The sequence below is a fragment of the Sceloporus undulatus genome, chromosome 3 (genome assembly GCF_019175285.1).
Source record: "Sceloporus undulatus isolate JIND9_A2432 ecotype Alabama chromosome 3, SceUnd_v1.1, whole genome shotgun sequence".
Lineage (NCBI taxonomy): Eukaryota > Metazoa > Chordata > Lepidosauria > Squamata > Phrynosomatidae > Sceloporus > Sceloporus undulatus.
In genome coordinates this window covers 22472314-22493835 of record NC_056524.1, presented here as the reverse complement: position 1 = coordinate 22493835, position 21522 = coordinate 22472314, and the positions used below count along the sequence as shown (strand labels likewise).

Genomic DNA, 21522 nt, shown 5'->3' with positions numbered 1-21522 from the left:
CCAACTTCCAAACACCACAGTTCAAAAGACATGTTGACAAGCTACAGCATGTCCAAAGGAGAGCAACCATAATGGTGAAAGGTCTGAAAACAATGCCCTTTGAGGAGCAACTTGGAGAGTTTTTTAGCCTGGAGAAGAGCCGATTAAAAGGTGATATGATACTCCTGTTTAAATAACTTAAAAGATGGAGCAAGTTTGTTTCCTGCAGCTCCAAATAATAGGACCTGTAGCAATGGATTCAAACTACAGGAAAAGAGATTCCACCTCAACATTAGGAAGAATTTCCTAACAGTAAGAGTACTCGGAGAGTGGTGAAGTCTCATTCTTTGGAGGTTTTTAAACAGGCTGGATGGCCATCTGTCAGAGGTCCTTTAAGTATTTCTGCAGGTCAGGGGGTTGGACTTGATAGCCCTTGAGGTGTCTTCCAACTCTATGATTCTATGATTAATCAGATCTTTCTTCCAGTTAGTCTCTTCCAGTTAAAGGTCTGGGAGGGTGGGGGGACTAACTTCTAGTTAGTATCAAAGATGCTACAAGTTCCCTTTTGCATACTTATATTTAATCCCAGGAATTCTAAAAGATGTCCACAAGGCATACTTGCATTTTTATAGTTATATATGAAAAGAAAAGAGAGAATGAATAGTTTGTTTAGAACAGCCTTCAGGCAGATGTATGGCCTAACATTTGAATCAGGATGTTACAGTTCACAATGTATGCTATTAATGATGGGTACATTAAATCAAAACAGTTACAACAATGTTATACAACTATTATTTTTCGGCTGCATGTTTTTAGTATTAAGCACAGCAATCACTATGTATCATAAAGAGAGTAGGACACAAACCAGGTGATCTTTGGTACCATCCAGAAAATGCCTACTGTATATACTCAACTATAAGTCAACTTCATTTATAAGTCGAGGGCAGGTTTGGGGGCCAAAATTATGGATTTTGACATGACCCGGGGATGATGAGGGTAAAACTTAGAGGCATGTAACTAAGGATCTAAAGCTAAGGAAATAATGCCAAAAAAACTTACAAAATTCCAGCAGGCATGTTTGTGCCCAAACTAAAGGCTGTATGGATGAGTGAATAGAGTGGGGTCAGGGCTTCCAGGACAGATTACACTCTTGCCTATCACCAGGGGATGATTTCTTTTTAAAATAAAAGTTAAAGTACAGTATTTACACTGACACATGGATAAGTTGACTCAGTTTTTTGGGGTCAATTTTTGACTAAAATTTCTAGACATATATATGAGTATATACAGTATTTCCTAAAAGGAAAACGAGAAAGAAAAAAGATTATTTATGACCACTTACCTTGATAAGTTAAAAATATCTACTAATTTTCTTCCCAGAGGTTTAGCATCTTTAAAACCTTCTGAATACAAAATAACTTCTGCAATAAGCTCATTATCAGGACGAGTCATAGCAACTGGCCTAAAAAGCTGTTTGAGATTGTCAGGCAACTTCTGTCTGCCTCCATAGCCCTTCCCAGCAGGATTCATGGTGATAAAAATTCCAGAATTGTGATCCATATCAACCTAGCATTAAAAAGTAATATATTTTAACAAGATGTACATTCACTTTGAACTGCATTCAACTAATGTGAACGCCTAATAATACATCTAAGCATTTAACATTACATAATTGTGAAACAATTATATATTTCCTACTCTCTTAGGCAAACAATATTTTCCCCACAGACATTCCACTGTCAAGTTATTTCTCAAGCTCTGCCTTTGAAATACCAGAAGCAACATAAACAAGATACAAAAGGAACAACTACTAGGATCCACTGTGGTTGACTTGACTGGACAAATCCAGCTAGCTTTCATGTGTGTTTTAATGTATGCCCTGTTCTGAAGATGTGTTGACACAAAACATATTGATAATAAAATCCTTAGAATGACAGCTGATTTAAGTTGGTGTTGATAGTGAGAGGGGGCAACTGAGTCTGCACTGAAGAAACACAAGTTGCAAAAGGGCAACCTCCTCACATTTCTAAGACTCCCTTATGCCTACCCTGATATTTCAGCATTTCATAAATCTACTCTATCTCTCTTTGCTAGGAATGAATCAATCCATACCTGAGTATTTTCAGCCCTGTCCTGCATTTGTACTGCTGTGTCACTATGTGTCTTTGTGAAGGCATGTAAAGTTTGTAAGAGAGCCTGCCTTCCTGCTCCAAATCTCTGAACATGGTGGCTCCAAGTGGCATTGTGGCTTTTCTCTTGTATTCTAGACTCCTCAAGCATATTTTTCTCATTTTTTGTAATTTTCAAATGTTTCTTAAATCCTTCTGCCTTAATTCTTTGTTTAATCCTGTACTGTGCCTTCTACTCTTTCTCCTTTTTTCTCACCTCCTGATGTCTCGTTCTACTCTCTGTTAACACAACAACCATTTGGCCCTTGACATTTTTCTTTTCTTGTGCAGTACAAGAATTCTTAAGAATATACATAAGAGCATTCATTTAAAGATTAGAGGGGGGAGGGGGAGAGTAGATAGATCCCAGTGCCAATTCCCCAATTTAGAAAGCCCAGACAGATTATCCCATAGCACAAAAGCACAGGCAGAACACAAGGCATAAACAAGACATATCCAGTGGCATTGCTTCTTTGGAGATTCTGGGATTTGTATTACAAAAACATATGTAAGTCAAAAAAGTAACTTATTCTTTATGAAGAGGAAAGGAAAAGTATGCAAAAATAAACAGCTTGTCTACCAGTAAAGTATGCTATAGCTTATAATACAGGGGAAAGCAAAAGAGAATGCTTATAAAGAAGCTAAAATATACCTCCTTTCCAAGTAATTCACACACAGGTTGGTGTTTCTTTAGAGCATGCTGGATTGTCTGGATTTGCATAGATACAGCAGAGAGTACAGCTTCCTCCAAGCGATTAAACTCATCGAAACAACCCCAGGCTCCGCATTTCACCAAACCAACAAATATTCTCCCCATTGATTTCACATCAATGCCCTTATAAATTAAGTAAAGATTATTACTTCAGATAGGAAATTTTCAATAATTGTTATCTAAAATTGCAAGAAAGATGACAACACATCAGTTCAAAACCCACTGTTAATACCATGACATACTTGTGAGACAGGCTGGAACAATACCTGAACTCCTCCAAAATGGTATTGAATAATTATGCATTTTCAAACTTTATTAATCTGGGATGTTTTTACCTCAGTATTTCACAAAAATGGTTTCAAGGAGGCTTGCGAAGGAATCAGCAAAGAACAGAAGAAAATAAAATGTATAAATAAATTAATAAAATTTAAAAAGGAGACAAAATAGTAAAACATGAGAAAGAGCAATGAGATAAAAAAACATAGAAAGTAAAAAAATGTATGAAAGCAAATTAAAGCAACTAGATAAAAGCAAAGGAAAAAAGTAATTAAAAAGACACATACAATTTTTTAAAAAATCACAATGAGAGAACAGGGCAGGGTTTGTATAGTGCAGAGAGGGATCTTGGCAAACTTGTCCAGGAAGAATTTTCAATTTTAGTGCCAAGTCTCAGAAAGCTTGTTTTTATTGAAGATTATCTCAAATGCTGAGTAGCTTTATGTTATTCAGTCTAAGCCATTTAGGGTTTCATAAAGGCTAAAACCTAGAATATGAACTATATTAATAAGATGCATTACTCACTTCATCACAATTAAAAACCAAAACTTGTCTTCCAAGCAGTCCTCCTAGGGCCTTTACAGATTCAGTCTTCCCAGTTCCAGCAGGACCATAAGGATTTCCTCCAAGACCCATCTTCATAGCTTGAGTAAGTGTGAGGTAACATTTGTCAGTCAGTGGAGTGTAAACAAGCTTTGGAGTATTACCCTAAATACATAAAATATAAACAGCATTATTTAGGACAATGTGATTAAAGTTATATTACAACCTAATTATTAGCATGTAACATAGGTAATAAAATGGTCACACTCCAAATTAATAGTTATCCATAACTATCAAATATGCTTGAAACCATGGAAATGTGCAAAGTCCTTATTTGTGTAACTTTTTTTGCAAAGCTGTAGATTTGTGACACAATTCAGGAAGGCAGAAATAAACCATGAAAACAAAGCAAATATCTTTTCTATTTTTTTTTTTCACATGGAATACCATAGTCTGCACATACATGGCTGATTTTTAAAATTAGGAAATAACCAGCAGAAAGGAATTTGAAGTGGAGCAGGACTATGGCATGATGCAACAGGAATTTAATCTTTTCTTTCATTGCCTTTTGCTACCTGTGATAATGGCATCCTGCTATTATATTTTTTGTATTACATAAGTACATTAGTTGCTTTATTGCAAGGCAGAGTTAATGCAAAGAAGCAGCATAAAGTAACACTTCATCAAAATCTCAAGAGACATTACTTGCCCAATGGGACCCCTGCATAAGTTAGAAGTTTTGGAACTTCTAGACTTCTCAGAGGCAAAGGTACAAGAACAGCAACTTGAGGTATGTGTACACATGCTACTGGAAAGGCAATTTGGTTTTTACTGCAGTACAGATTAAAAGCCTGTATTGCATCACTCGCACACAAACCACAAGGTTGTGGGTTCAATGCCAACCAGGGGCTCAGGGTCAACTCAGCCTGGCATCTGGTGTTACCCAGTGCTGGGGGGCAGGACTTCTGGGGATAGGATTTCCAGGGGCGGGACTTCCCTGGAGATAGCTGAAGGCCTGGGAGGGGAGAGGAAAGAAGAGGAACAGGGGCACATCTGTTCCTCCTCTTCCCCACACCCTCCCGGACCTTTAACTGTCTCCAGAGAGGCAACTAAAGGCATGGGAGGGTGGGAGAAGAGGAGGAACAGGCATGCACCTGTTCCTACTCTTTCCCCCAATGCCCCATCTTTCCGGCTGCCCTCAGAAATGGCTTTGTGTGACAAAGGGCGCGTATGCCATAGGTTCACCACCATGTGCTTAGGAAGTGCTTAAGCGCACTGATAAGCGATAGAAATGTACAGTACTTGCTATTGCTACTGCTACATCAAATTCTGGCAGAAGCATGGTTGGAGAAGTTTCTGATTCACAGCATATCTGCCATGGAACAGCTTAAAAACTATTTTGCAGTTCTCAGATTTGTTTTGTTGTAACTAGGGGAGGTGCTCCATGTGTATGATATCCTCTCAATATTATACCATATTCAAAGTCATATTTAGAATATAATGTAACAGACTAGGCTGGATTTTTTTAGAGTTTTGTTTGTGTCATTTACGTTCTTGATACTATAGTGAATGTGTATTAGTAATAAATTAAAATAATATATTACTATCTAATACACATTTATTATAGTGTCAAGAGCTTAAATGAGACAAACAAAACTCTTTAAAAATGTGAGCCAGTGTGGCATAGTGATTCGAGTGGAGACAAGGGTTAGAATCCCGGCTTGGTCATGAAACCCACTGGGTGACCTTGAGCAAGTCACACTCTCTCCAACTCAGAGGATGGCCCTGGCAAATCCCTTCTGAAGAAACTTGCCAAGAAAACCCTGTCACCATAAGTTGCAAATGGTTTGAAGGCACATAGCAATAACAAATACTAAAAATAATAAGCTCCAGGCAGGCAGCCAGCTTAAGTATAAGTCAAGATAAGGTGAAAGTAAATAACCAGCTCCTTACATAATAACAAGTCAGAGAGTATAAAGTCACTGGCTTAATACATGCTTCCTCAAGTGTATGCAAGAGAGGAAGACCACACTAGCCTGACCCTTTTCAGAGGTGCATTGATTCACACCTTTAAGATAGCATGGTTTATTCTGAGTGGATGAGATAACTGGAGGAAGAATGAAATGTCCTGGCTTATTGGCTAAATCAAAGCTGCAGACTGTATAGAAGCCATTTCAGCAGCAAAGCACCAGATACTGCTTCCAGCAAACTGGTCTAACTCTGCTGCTGCCACCAAGCAACTGCTGATAACCCAAACTCTTACATATGTAAGATAATCTTTTCTTGATTAAGGTTGTTATTGAGAGGGGAGTTAACACTTTTCTATATAATTCTAATAGAAGTATAAGCTTGTTATAAGAATGTGCCTTCAAGGTGTATGTTAGCTGTACCAAGGTCAGCACATTTAAATATCTATGTTTTGTGTTACTAGAATAAATCTTAGCTTAGGTATCTTTACAGTATTTATTTATTTTTATCCCATCTTTCTCCCAGGTTGGGACCCAAGGCAGCTCACAACACACACACACACACACACACACACACACACACACACACACACATATACATTAAAACAACACTTTAAAAAAAATTAAAATAATCCAATTAAAACAGTAAAAAGTTTTTTTAAAAAAAATACATCCTACAAAATTTTAAAAATACAAAGTTAAAAATAATCTAAACAAACCTCCATCCTCCAATGAAGCTTGCTTGAACAAAAATGTATGCTTAAGGGGAATTCTGACGCTGATCTGACAATTGTATAAGGCTGGGTTTTGTAATGATAGGAGCTTAGCAATAGCAGCTTCATTGATATACTGCTTCATGCTGAACTAAGCAGTCTCTAAGCGGTTTATAACTATAAGCTAATTGCCCCCAACAAGCTGGGTACTCATTTTAGCGACTTCGGACGGATGCAAGCCTGAGTCGAGCTTGAGCCCTGGCTAGTATTGAACTTGCAACCTTATGGTTTTGAGTGGCTGCAGTACAGGCATTTAACCACTGCGTTTAGGTGACCAACATGGCAACTGGTTGGAAAATCCAAACAGATTCAGATCAACAGGTATAAGGCAAAGAATCTTCAATCTTCTACAGGTTATCAGGTTAGGGGACCACAACTGTGTCAATAAGCTTAGAATCCTCATCTGTGTCCTAAGCTGCTCATGGTACACTTGGGGGGGGAGGCTCTGTGCAACTGAAGCTGTGTGTTACCATCAGCAGTTCTTCCAGTCTCACAGGAAGAGGGAGAAAAGATCATAAACAAACCTCTGGCAGTGCCCAACCTTACTGTCAGAGTCCTAACAGAGATTGAGGGTGGCAGCCTATCCAGAATAAATACCTGAAAGTGAAAGCCATGTCTTTCATTCAAAAGTTTAAGACAGCACACAGTTAGAATCATGCATATGCCAGATTCACTCTACAAGCACATACACATATCATGCCTGTTATTTACAATATGAGGAAGACTCTTATTAGTGCTAGTGAGAGGTGACCTTCTTCTGTGAACATCTGACATAGTGGGAAAGGAACAATTCTAATCAGGGCCTTCACATGGATAAAGAGTCAAAGTCGCTTTAACAACAATGCCACAACTTTGCCATAAAAATGTGAAAACACTACCTGATATTCATACGTGTACTGCAGTTCAGCATCTACCATCTGAATGTAACATTTTTTATCTTTAAGATAAAATCTGAGTTGTTTCTTCCAAACCCAGTCATCAACACTGTTGATCTGAGCTTCATTTAGTTTCCGTACAATATCAATGTTATGAATAACATCAAGAATAAGAGCTTTAAGCTTCAGCTCAAGGATTCCAGATTCTGAGGAAAAAATAAAATTATTTCAAAGAGAACTTTAAGCACAGGTATATTTGCAACACTTCCCACATCTCACTGCATACCCTTCCAAAGCCTCTCACATATCAGTAGACCACTACCTCCCATACCTGCTTGCCATCCTAAGTATTCCTACCACTGCCAATCCTACTGTCCACAGGCCACTACTACCAATTCACACCCTCTTCACTAGATGATGTAAGAATTTTACACTTACCACATTCAGTGGTACTTGCACTCTTAAAATAAAAAGTCAATAGTGCAATACCTCTTGTTTTGAATGACCAGGTAGAGCAAATGATACACATTTTAAAAGGTAAAGATAAGGGTAAAGGTTTCCCCTTTGACAAGATTGTCTAGTTGTGTCCAACTGTAGGGGGTGGTGCTCATTTCTGTTACTAAGCCAAGAAAGTCAGCATTGTCAAAAATAACTGTGGTCATGTGGTTAGCATGACTGCACAGAACACTGTTACCTTCCCACCAAACTAGTACCTATTTATCTACTTGCACCTTTACATGCTTTCAAAATGCTCAGTTGGCAGAAAGCTGGAACTAGTGGTGGGAGCTCACTCCATCACGTGGTGCTTGGGTCTCAAACTGCCAATCTGCCGACCTTGCGATCATCAGAGTCAGTGTCTTAACCATTAAGCCACCACAATTACAAGTATACAACAAGCCATCCTGGAAGAAGAAAAGCTCTCCCTTCATCACCATCTTGAGGGAGAGAGAGGCAGGCTAGCCTCAACAGGCCTCATTTCCTGGACTTTTCCCCTTCCCTGCTGCCATTCCCTTCTCCTTTTGTGTCTTGTCTTTTTTAGATTGTAAGCCTGAGGGCAGGGAAATGTCTAATTTACAAATTGTAAGCCGCTCTGATAGCTTTGGCTGAAGAGCGGGGTATAAATATTACTATTATTATTATTATTATTATTATTATTATTATTATTATTATTTAATCAAAACAGGTAGAGGCTTAACAAATCACAGTAATCAGATTTATTGCAATGTAAATTAAGATAATAAAATTACTATAGTTTTTGTGGGGTTTTCGGGCTAAATTTCAGGATAAAATTACTAATTAGTAATAGCCAGGTGTGCTTCAGGTATATAAACTCTCCAATCAGTTTGAAAACTGGACTTATCCTTTTCCATACCTGCATTACCTGGATCTTCTGTATTAGTTTCTATGCTTGTATAATGCTCCAATTTAGCCATTAGTTCTAATTCTGTTTGTTGCAAATTGCATTCTTTGATTGCACATTCAACATCTTCTGTGAACTGGATTTGTTCAGCTAAACAAATAATCTATTGGAAAAATTGTATTCATACAAGAACATGTTTATTCACTTGGATATATTCAAAGAGGGCTATTTAAACAGATTATATAACGCAGATAGAGATAGATTGATAGATGGATAGACAGAGAGACAGACAGAGATATTCACTTTAGCAAAATTATAAATCTGCTGAAACATTGCAAAGTACAAATAGCTGAACAAGTAGCTGTCCCCAGTTCTATCAAATAAGTGATATAATCTGTATGGATATGAAACGTCAAGACTATTTGAGTATTCAAAGCTAAAGAGAATCTAAATGCTTATAAGGCAGATTCATTTTCTTATGACTCCTGCCTGATTTAAGAATACTTAGGGGCAAGCAATACATGGCCACACAGTGCTGATTCTTCCTCCTGACATTTTTAAACAGGTGTGGTTACACACCCCTATCTCTTAGACTGAGGGACTGAGGTCCTTATACTTGTCACCTAATTCTAGGTGCTGTCTGAGGTCACCTTCATCAGCTTCTGCAAACCAAGGTTCCCAGCCTATGATAGAGGTCAAACCAAACAGGCCAGGTTAACATCAACACTCCACTTAAATATCACCAAGTCTAACTAATGCTGTGACTTCCCACCTGAAGAAACTTTTTTCTGGTTGACATAAACAACTAGCAAAATTAAAAGTATACCTTTAAATTACAATATAATATGCACAGCCTAAATATATTTATATGTGCATGTGTTAAAAGTGAAAATCAGGCAAAAGTGATATTTTTTTTTTAAAAAAAGAGAGTAGAAAGAATTTTAGAAATTAAAAATTTTAAGTTTAAGGTTTTTTTTAAAAAAAAGCCTGTCCTTTCTCTTCCCACTGGGTCCGGACCCCACCTTCCATTAGAAAAATGAATGGTGTGTGCTGCTGCACTGCCGCGCCCAAGCCCCATTATAATGGTGGCATTTAGTCTGGACACCCCCCCCCCTTTCCTAAAATCCTACTACGTCCCTGCACTGAGCTCCAGTGTTTTAAGTGGATGCAGACAAAAACCACAATGCCTTTCTCCCCAAAGGTAGATGTTTCAGGAGAAGTGGTGTCACCCACTCCCCTTAAGGTGTCACTTGGCCCAGCCCACACACCCCTAGTGATGTCCCTGACCTGAAGGACTATCTATCCAATATACAGTTGGACAAGGGCTAGGTTCTATGTGAGAGACCCTCCTTTGTATCGTATCAGTGGGAGCAATGCAATCTGAGAGGTGGGAATAGGCCTTCTCTGCATTCTCTCCTGACAGAATGTGATATAAGGCAGAATAATATCAATATTTTAATAGATAAAATAATATGCCCATTTATTTCAAAAAATCTACACTTAGTCTGGTCAGCCCATTAACTTTAATACATAGTGCACACAAAGGTTATTCCTTTTCTGATCAGCTATTCCTTCAAATATAGATTTGCTTTTCACCATTTTAATAACTATTATCTAGCAAACACAGAAAGAAATCTTACCTGAGAAGGAAAAAGTGATGGATCAATTGACCCCTGTGATCTTTTCCCAGCAGTTACACAGTCCATCAGTAGTTGTTTCAATGTCTCCTTCATTTCAAATGACAGTTTGTTAAGCCAAACCTAGCAAAGAATATAATAGGAAATACCAGAAACCATATAGAATATTCATTTTCCCTAGATTTTGATGTTTGATGTTTTGATGATTTTGATGGAGTTTATTTTCTTACCTCAACATCATTGGATAGAAGGATTTTATTTTTAAAAGGTACAACTTCACCTTCTAAAGATTTCATTGCAATTATGTGTTTAAAATCTTCATCAAAGCTCACACTGTGGATTCCTGTTAATTGATAATATCATTTCCTATTAAGTATAGTTTATATTGCATCATCATACTATTACAAAGTCTTTTCACTACAACATTCAGTTTTGTATGATGAAACACAGTTGATAAACATAATCTAAACTAAAGCAATATATCTGTGACAGATTACTTAATTTCTATAACAGTGTGGTAAAACTATTATGGATGCCCCATCACCACATCACAAAGGCTGAAGATACTTCGATTTTTAAAAATGTGAACTGGTTCTGCATCTCCGTATAAAATAGCATACAAGCAAACTACCTGACCTGGCAAGTCTTAAATCCTTGAGAGAACTACTGAGAATGTGGCTCAGAACTGTTCACATAATTGTCCACATACACAAAAACATTAAAGGTATTTTCCTGGGGAAAGGTTTGGATATAAATGAAATTAATTAATTAATTAATTAACTGAATGGGTATGTACATGTTTTTAAAGAATCAACATATTAAAAATATTTCCCAAGTTCCTGAAAAATATCAAAATGAATCCATTTATTTTAAGATATATTTTTTTCGTACTCTTTTTTTTTTAGTTCACATCTAAACTATGAAGAGAAAATTTAAGAAATACCCAAGTTTCTAGTCCTCCAAGGAGTGGGCAAAATTCTTAATTCCTATATGGAATGAGAAGAAAGAACTACAAAAACTGAAGCGCAGGTGCACCAATGAAAGAATTTATAGCTTACCCGCAAAAAGTTTCTTCAAGTGAGACTGAATAACTAATGGATTTGTGGACTGTCCCAAAATTTCCAGAAGATCATCATCCCCAATGAAATAGAATCGAGGGAATGCAGAACGTTTTTCCTGTTTAAAAAATACATAATTCACTCTGCATTTCTAAGACACTACATTAATTTTTAGAAAGTGCTAACATACTGCAGAACAGCATTTCACAATTTCCTTGCAACATTCATATATTTACTCCACACATTTCCATGCCATAATCCTTTGAAAATGCCAGCCACAGATGCAGGTGAAACATCAGGAATAAATACTTCCACAATGCACCAACACAGCCTAAAATACCCACAGAAAACTATGGATGCCGGCCATGAAAGCCATCAATTTCACATTGAACATCCATATTCTCACATAAAAAAATACTCCCTGCACCTCCCTACCCCAGTCCATATACAATATATGTGTAGTGGATTGCTCCTTCAGCCTACCTAAAATGGGTACATGTTTACTAAAAACTAAGTATTCATATAGATGGGCTTTGGTGTTGTTGTTTTAGTTTGTTTTTTTGTTTTGTTTTGTTTTGGTTTTTTGTAAAAACAGAAGATGGATTTTCTTTCAAGAGTAAGTAATCACAGCTACAATCCTATATATATTGAATAATACTGAACATAGTGCTCTTGCTTCTCCTGAAAAATCAGCATAGGTGCAAATTAAATAGTTGACAACTGATACTGAACTACATTATAACATTGTGTGCTGAAACTTATGTACACCACAAATTCAAATACATACCCCTCTTTCTTCTCTGGTGTATTTTGAGATTAGAAACAGATGCTTCCAGATTTAAAGAAACTAGAGTGCAGATGTGCATATAATACTAAATAATGGATGAACAACTGTGGTCTACTAGATGTTGTTGGACTGCCCTTAACACATGCTTCACCACAGGCTATGCTGGCTACATATGCTGGGAGTTGCAGTCCAACAAGGCCACAGATGCCCATCTCTACTTTAAACCACACTTAAATACACAGAGGCTAGGATCCTGTTGGTTACCCCCAACTGGAGGAGACAAATTCAACCAACTGCTGAATGTTGAGTCAACAGATAAGTAAATCTTGTTGATGCAGTGGATTTACTGTAGTCAGGAATAACAATATGATTTAGGCTACTGTCTGTAAAAGATCAACCTGTTTTAGCAGGGACAGGTACCAGAAAATAAGGATATGTCTTGGTAAACAACCACACAGGAAATATGTAATGTAACATGTTGCACTATATTCTCATCTCCTCTTAGTACTCTTATTCATAAATCAAGCCAGCCATGACTTTCTCCACAAGGCTATTCCATTTCAGTTTTTGTTTTGCTAACCAACAAAGCAAATTTCATTGTGACTGAGTATGCTTGATCTTCACGGGACTATTTTTAAGAGAGGAAGAGACTTGCCCTCTTGAGTTGGCTGATTTTTCTCTAGATTCTTCTGTAAACCTCAAGACACAGAGATATCTCACTTTCTGTCAACTCTCAACTGTTGAGTTCACCATTAGAGAGAATGATTAAAAATTTACCTCCAAGAATTCATTTAACGATTTCTGACACCTCTGAAGCTGGTCAAGAATAGTGATCAAGGCATTTCTTATTCCTGCTCGAGCAATCAATGATGTTATGCGGTTGTCTTGCTTGATGTCAGCCAATATTGATCTTTGAAAAGAAACAGCAAGGTGTGACAAAATACCAACATGTATTCTTTAGCCTAAATATGAAAGGCCAGATAAGTATCTAAATAATCATGAAGATGGAGTAAAATATTATTTTATTCCATCTTCATGATTATTTAGATATTTATCTGGTCATTCACATTTTTATTTTATTTTTTTATTTTTTTACATAAAAATATAATTTTTATATTTATCTGGCTGCTGCTGTTGTTGTTGGCTACCTTCGAGTCAACCTCAACTCATGACAACCCTGTGGATAAGACATCTCCAACACACACACACACATCCTCCACATCTCTCCTCAAATCTTGGCGATGTAGGCCCATGACCTCCCTAATTGAGTCAATCCATCTGGAGTGAAGTCTGCCTCTCTTTCTACTATACTCTACCTTTTCTAGCATTGTTGTCTTTTCAAACAAGTCATGCTTTCTCACAAAGTGGCCAGAGCACAGCAGCTTCAATTTAATCATATCAGGCCCAGTACAGATTGGTGCTTTGCGCCGGCCTGGGGCCAAAATTAGGGCCAGGTAGGGCTGGGCATCCACATGCGCCTAGCCCTACTATCGGCACCCATGCACCATCTTGCTGCACCCCCATCCACAGGGGGTGCACGATGATGACATCCATGTGGTGCAGCGCCCAAACAGCACCCGTGCCGATGTCATCTTCACGCATAAGCGCACCAATGGCACCTTGCACGCAGCCTAAAAGGAATCCACCAGGAGCTGGTTCTTTTTAGGCCTCCTGGAGGCTGCACCATTTGGTTTGTGCGGTCTCCATCCAGGACAGAAAGGGGCGGTGTCTCGCCACCCCTTTCTGCCATTTTGTACAACCCCTGAACAGGGACAGCTCAGGCTTCATCTGTTCAAGGACCCATTTGTCTCTCTTTTTGACCGTCTACAGTATTCTCAGTACTCTTCTCCAGCACTATATCTCAGATGAGTTGATTTTCTTTTTATCTGCTTTCTTCACTGTCCAGCTCCCACATCCGGTAATGGTGATAGGGAAATCAATGGATCGAACAATTCTAACCTTAGTGCTAAGTTTTATATCTTTAAAGTTAGAATCGTCCAATTCATTCTTTCATAGCTGCCCTTCCCATTCCTAGTGTTATTATTATTTCTTGACTGCAGTCTCCGTTCTGATCAGTGTTTGAAACAAAGTATGGGAAATCTTTAACTATTTCGATTTCCTCATTGTCTACCTTGAATTTATGTAAATAAATAAATAAAACTTTTATTTATATCCCACTCTTCTGTAACAAGACAATCAGAGCGGCTCACACTAAAATGTCCACATACAATATAATACATAAAATTATAATACCTTCCTTAAAAAAGAATTAAATATATTACAATTAAAAGAGTTTAAAAATCAATTTATAATAAAGATAACATAAGCAGGGTGATAGTAAATACATGGTGTGAGGGGGTAATCAATCTGTGGCCAGGGAATTTATTTGGGAAAAGCCTGCCGGAAGAGATCTATCTTGACAGCTTTTTTGAAGCTGGTAATTTCTAAATGTCTAAGTTGGTAATTTGATCTCATCCGGCAGGTCGTTCCATAGCCTGGGAGTAATTGCAGAAAAGGTCCTCTGGGAGGTTGCAGTTAATCTGGTCTTTAAGGCTGCAATAAATTCCTCCCAGAGGACCAGAGTATGTGGGATGGATTGTATGGAAGTAGATGATCCCTTAAATAGGTTGGACCCAAGCCATGTAGATCCTCCATGGTCATTATTTTTGTCTTCTTTATGTTTAGCAGCAAGCCTGCCTTTACACTTTCTTCCTTGACCTTCCTTAGTAATTGCTCCAAGTCCATGATGTTTTCCTCTAGTAGTATGGTGTCATCCACATATCTTAGATTGTTGATGCTCCTTCCTCCTAATCAGATACACTCCAAATGTACTGTACTACAGTCCCCATTGTTCCCAGACTAAATTGTCAGTGGCGTTGTTGGAGTGATATCCAGCCCACATTGGAAGTACTACATTGGGCAAGGCTAGAATAAAAGAACAGGCTGCTTATCCTAACTGTGATTCTTCCAGTGGTCATTTGTGTTCTAACGCAAATGGGTTTTACAACTGCATAGAGTGTCTGCTAGAATGTTCTAGATCTGAGTAGACTTCGTGGAAGTCCGCCAAAGCTACTCCCTCCTGAATTCCATGGTCCTCCAAGAATGCAACAATCAACCTGAAAAGAGGGTAGGAGAGTAGGTTGTGTGAGGACACGGCTAACCACTCAAAGAACCAGTTATAGATATGCAACGTGTTCTTCTTCATGGTCTCTATGCCTCACACAAATAGGGGATTAATAAGCTAACAGGTCAAGTCATACAAAAATAACAGACGGAGGACAACCAAGCTTAGCATCTGTGTTAGCTCTAGAGTCCAAGCAATAACAGCAGTTAAAGCTGAGGGTTCAGCCCCTTCAACTGTTCTGCATAGATAAGGAAAGGAAATACCTCTCATTATGGCAGCTGGTATATTGATTGCCCTTTTATGCCATTTCCATGCTTATTGATAACCTGAGATAGTTAGTTGAAAAGTAAATTAAAACTGACCTGAAGTCTTCATCTACTCTGTTGAAGCGTGATTGCTCTTTAGGTAAAGCTCCACGACCAAAAATGGGTTCTAAATAGACCCACTTCCTCTGAATCTGGTTTAAGTTCTGAAGATACTCATCCAGCTCAGCAAGTTTCCTCTCCCAGACAGAAACCTTATCCTGAAACCCTTTGTAATATGGAGAGTCCTTTAGGGACTGAAGGAGGCAGCGATTGTCGCCAACCTGGTTGACTATGTCTTTCCAGTCTTTGATCAATTTGATAATCCGGTTCTGACTATCTTCATAATCTGTCAACATGAAGACGGCTCCAATTCCCCAGAGCTCAAGCTCACGTAAGGCTTCTCTGATGGTAACTTCACCATGAGCCCGACTGTTCAGATCCTTTTTTCAAATATAAATTACATTTTATTTAGGCAAAATTAGGGATTCTCATTTCTACTATAGATAAACCAAAAGAAAGAATCACTGGCATTTTAAAATCAAAAGCTATCAAATTAATCATACATTGCAATACATGAGTACTAATTTTTAGGACACTTTTTCAACTAAACAGCTAATTCCACAAACTAATTTACCAAGTTGAAAAAAAAATTAAAAGTTTGAATTGTTTGGCTAAAGTGGAAGCATATTCCCCTCAGTGGAATATTATTTAATATCTGGTGGCAACCAGTGTCTTCATTTCAGTAGTGATGGTTCATCTCCAGGTTTTATTTAGAAATGTAAAGGAGCTATCCAGGAGTCTCAACCTATTTGGGGGATAGGATCAACACCTTAGATAGCTCATTTAAAGTTCAGACCAAAACCTGGAGCAGATTCTCTACTTCATTTCAACAAAAAACTTACTGGATAGGGAAGGACTCTTAACAAACATACCCCAAAAGGGTCTTGAAACCATGCCTTATAAGGAAAGACTTAGGGAGCTGGGTATGTTTAGCCTGGAGAAGAGATGTTTAAGGGGTGATATGATAGCCCTGTTTTAGTATTTGAAGGGGTGCTACATTGAGGATGGAGCAAGCTTTTTTTCTGCTGCTCCAGAGACTAGAACACTGAACAATGAATGCAAGCTTCGAAGAGATTCCACCTCAACGTCAGGAGGAACTTTCTGACAGTAAGGGCTGTTCGACAGTGGAACACACTTCCTCAGAAAGTAGTGGAGTCTCCTTCATTGGAGATCTTTAAACAGAGGCTGGATGGCCATCTGTCAGGGATGCTTTGATTGTAATTTACTGGATGGCCCTTATGGTCTCTTCCAACTCTATGATTCTATGAAAAAGCATTTTGATTCCTGAATCACTGGTTGGCACATTGGCTGTAACCCATTACTGGTGGATTGCTCTTCATGCCATCCCTAGAATAAGGTTTTCAGATCTTATTCAACACAGATCATTTTAGCAAGTCATTTATTCATGTGTTCTAAAATAGCTCCATAAAAAAATCTCATAATCCAAGTGCATAAATGGTCCAAATAATTTTCTGGCTCATAGTATGTGTTTAAAATATGATCCATACCTTAAGTTCTGCTGCTTTTTCCACAATGATATCTGCTACTTTTAGGAGGTCTCCAAATACTAGGCTCTCTAGACTAGTACCTCTAGGAAGACCAAGAATGCGAAAGAGGTCCAACCAGTGATCTGGTGACAGATGTTCTCCTCTAACATATTTCAAAATAGGAAGTGTCATCTGTGGCAGAAAAAAAAACATATTTATATCTATCTTGTTTTAAGATTATAATAACCTAAGAGTAGAATTTTTTGTGGTAACGGAACAACCCAAGCCCCAACATACTCAGAGGCACTCACTTCCAGAAAAGTGTGCCATAGGACTCCACCCTTGATAATTCACTCTCCTCACTTTGTTAAAGAGGACTAGCAATATGTAATTTAACATGTTTTCTCTTGTTATGAGAGGTGTATTTTGCTTCACTTTGAAGCAATGCAGCATGGGGGTTGATGAGAGATAAATATTGTGATTTACAACAATCTGAAGAGTTACATACTGAAGCCACAATAGAAGTAAAATAACAGATACAATTTTGATTGGGGAAAAACTAAATGTAAAGATAAAACTACCTAATTACCTAGTAATGTCTCATTTCAGTCATGAACTCAAATATCATCAGGTCCATCATACCTATTTCATCCTCAGTACCACACGAGCAATATGAGAATGGTTATAGGGGTGTATCTTAGTGGATAGTTGTACTGGTAACAGCCACCAAATGGGTGTTGGAACTGTGCCCTTCCTAGTTCATAAAAGCAGCCAAAGGGAGACAGACTGAATGGGTAAGAGGAGTGGTGAATGCCTCACTGCAAAAAGGCTGGATTCTAGACTGGCTAAAAGAGGCTGTGGTGAGCTCATAACTGGAAAAAATAATCCTCCCCAAATCCCACTATACTGGATAACTACTGGCCTATCTCCAGTAATCCTTTCTTGCACAAGGTTCTAGAGCCTATGGTAGACTCTGAGCTCTAGATGTTCCTAAAATGAGACACATTCTCTGTTCTGAAGTATTTCCTAATACTTCTACTTGCTTTATTTCTCTTTCTTCATTTTACCTTGTATTTGTCAACTTCTTTTTGCAGCTTCACAGTCATAATTGTATGTTCCTCTATCTTCCTTAATTTATCATGCCAGTTCAACAGGAATTCTTCAAAGAGGTATGTCTTACTCCTGTGTAGATTACATATTTAAAAATAGCTTACTCTAGGTTAAATACTGTTAAAATGAAGAGGTATAAACAACAGTTTGGAAATAAAGGCAGACCTAAATGTAATCCAGTCTTCATTGGCTTTTTCTTGAAAACCTTCATAAAATTCTTCATATAGTGCCCAGACTACTGAACAAGAATCAATGTCTCTGCGAATTTCGCTGGCTAAAGAGAAATCAGGCTCCTCTAAGTCAAAATGGCTGCAGTCATTTCTGAGGGAAAAGAGCACAGGAACGTTCAAATTGCATGCCAGGTAACAATTTACATTACATTGTTCACTTAGGCTGCATCCGCACTACAGAAATAATCCAGTCTGACACCACTTTAACTACCCTGGCTCAGTGCTGTGGAATTCTAGGAACTGCAGTTTTGTGAAACATTTTGCCTTCTCTGTCAGAGAGCTCTGATACCACAACAAATTACAGTTCCCAGAATTTCTTAGCACTGAGCCATGGCAGTTGAAGTGGTGTCAAACCAGATTATTTCTGCAGTGTGGAGGCAGCCCTAGTGTATTGAGTCTCCAGTCCAGCCACTGAATAATCCACACAGGTTCAACAAGACTACATTATGAGGTCCACTCCAAACAATTGGTGGCTACGGTAACTAGATATTTTTAAATACGTTTAAGTTCTTGATCATGGAACAATTCAAGGTTTTAGCAATGTGGTTACTATGACTTGATAAAAAAACAGGAGCCAAATCTAACTATTTCTTTTTAATAATTAAAAGCTCAAAAGGGATGCTTGTCATGCCTTACTTTAATGAAACACAAAAGTGAACAAGTCAGAAAACTGTTCTTTATTGGGGTTATTGTTTCATTTGTTTTCAAAAAGCCATCCTACAGTATGGGGGTGAAAAACTGTTGGGTGACAGTACTCCAATGGCCCCTCAGAAACACCACAGGCCCAGCACACCAAATTTTGCTAGTTTGCCTCCCATGACTCCTTAGGAGGCAGAGGTCCTTTCCTCTTGAAAAAAAAGTCCTCTCCTTGGCCTAAAATGGCCCAGAAATTATCAAAATGTGGTGAAATTTCCCCATGTCTTTTTAATTTTTTTACTGGGGGTACTGAAGGCCCTGGGAGCCTCAAAAAAGTTCCTGTGGGCCACACATTCCTCTCCTATATATACCAATTAGTATGTATACTAATATGTACACATATACCACCCAAAACAAACATACCTTAATTTTTGTTTGGTATCTTCAAGTTCATCAAACTCAATTTTCTTTTCCTTTATGGTTTCAGCACTTTTCTGCAGCAGATCATGATGTCCACTTTCAATGATATCATCATTAGGTTTTAACTGGTCCCAGCGAGCTTTAAATTTCTCTAGTTCTTGAAAGTAGGCATTTAAACGTGACATCACATTACCTTTCATCACTTCAATCTAAAGTGCAAATAATGTATCTTTGTTAATCATTACTTTTCTTTAGCAACTTATTATAAATATAAACAGATTCTATGAAATTATAGATATGTTATCAGATACATACCAGTATACACTTAGTACACTTAGTATAACACATATTAATTAGTATTTATCATCCAAATATATGATATTGTCATGTAGGCTTCAGTTTTCAAAGTTAAAGGCTGTCGGATTCTAGCACCCTAGTTGTAGAAGTTGCAGAAAACCTGTGCATACAAAGGGACTCCAGGGGGTGATGCACAGTAGCAATGACACTCATATCTAGTTCTTCAGTGCTGGAGCAGACACAGATCTCTTTTCTTTCCATCTCTTTGCCAGCTAGGTGGGAATGCACACTAGGGATCCCATAGCTTTTCAAGCAGACCTTACATTTATCAAACTATACCCTAGGATCTTCAGTGAGCAATGTAGCTGCATAGAGACCACAGAATTTAAGCAATTTCATGTTTTTATTTTCCTGACTTCCACAGGAGTTAGATTAGCATATCACAAATAATAAAAAGAAGACAGAAAACAAAATAAGAAATGATGTGACTAAATATTGTGGCTGTTTTTCACAAGCTGCTATGATGCTTTTGGAGACCATGACCACTTTCTCCACATTTATGAAGTGGATATTTTAAAATATGAGTGCAATAAGGAAGTGCTGAAAATATGTATTTTACCCCATTGGTGCAGCATTTAAACACACTGCTGCAAAAGAGCACTGAAAAGCCACCACCATGGCAGCTAGAACGCCCTTTCCGCAGCGTGAAAAGGAACCACTTTTGGTGTGCAGTTGTTGTGGCCTCAATCCAGCAAGGAAAGGGGCTGCATGGAACAGCCCCTTAGGGGAGGTCTGTTGAGCCCCTAAGTTGTTGTTCATGGAATTTTTTTTTAAAAGGGCAGAGTCTAGAGTGAAAGCTATTTGTAATTTACACCAAATTACCTGTTCTTTAACCATAAGGTGATGACTTTCCATCATTAATTCAAATTTATCCCATGTAGCTCTTAGAGTGCTGATTGTTTCAATACCTCCACCAGCTACAGTCCGCAAAAGTTTGTTTTTACTATCTGCTTCTTGAAAGAGAGAAAAGACCTATACAAAGATATTATATAAGCAAAACTGTCAAAGAAATGCAAGATCTTGGTTTATATCATTAAACACAGCATTTATCAAGATACATACAGTCTTATCCTTATCCACAGATTTTTTATCAATGGATTCAAGCATCCACGGCTTGAAAATATTCCAAAAAAGTATAAATTTGAAATAGAAAACCTTGATTTTCTATTTATATAAGGGACACCATTTTGCTCTGACATTATATTTAATAATAATAATAATAATAATAATAATAATAATAATAATAATTATATCCCACTCCATCTGCACTCAAGCAATCGGCTTACAGCATTAAAAATTATACAAATCATATCCCCCAACCCTCTCTCCCTTAAAATTGAATTAAACATTTTACACTTTAAAATATGTTAAAAAATAAATAACAATTTAAATAATTTAAATAGATAAAAACAAACAAACAAACAACAATACAACAATAGACAAGCAAACAGCAAATGGGGTCGATCCATTACTTTCTCTCTTTGGTGACTGGGCGTCTATTCAGGAAAGGCCATTCCATAGTCTGGGACCGATATTTAATGGGGCTTGAGCATCCACAGATTTTGTTATCCACGGGGGATCCTGGAACCAAACCCCAGCGGATAACAAGGTCCCACTGTATTTCGTTATATACCTATAAAGAACATCTTCTTGCTTTC

General features: G+C 37.8%; 1 protein-coding gene across 4 annotated transcripts in view; it reads right to left on the bottom strand.

Annotated features, from left to right (window-relative positions):
• DYNC2H1 (dynein cytoplasmic 2 heavy chain 1) overlaps positions 1-21522 on the bottom strand; it is a 248851-nt gene that overhangs the window by 196561 nt on the left and 30768 nt on the right. For 3 of the 4 annotated variants that reach the window (XM_042458285.1, XM_042458287.1, XM_042458288.1), the window contains 15 exons: positions 20687-20836; positions 19511-19716; positions 18387-18542; positions 18179-18293; positions 17133-17303; positions 15622-16004; positions 12913-13045; positions 11349-11466; positions 10521-10633; positions 10294-10413; positions 8666-8816; positions 7297-7499; positions 3661-3843; positions 2800-2982; positions 1322-1545 (listed from right to left, as the gene is read on the bottom strand). In XM_042458285.1, coding sequence (XP_042314219.1) covers positions 1322-1545; positions 2800-2982; positions 3661-3843; positions 7297-7499; positions 8666-8816; positions 10294-10413; positions 10521-10633; positions 11349-11466; positions 12913-13045; positions 15622-16004; positions 17133-17303; positions 18179-18293; positions 18387-18542; positions 19511-19716; positions 20687-20836 — 2609 coding nt within the window. The remainder of the gene's footprint in view (positions 1-1321; positions 1546-2799; positions 2983-3660; positions 3844-7296; positions 7500-8665; positions 8817-10293; positions 10414-10520; positions 10634-11348; positions 11467-12912; positions 13046-15621; positions 16005-17132; positions 17304-18178; positions 18294-18386; positions 18543-19510; positions 19717-20686; positions 20837-21522) is intronic. The other variant, XM_042458286.1, reaches the window with a different exon arrangement.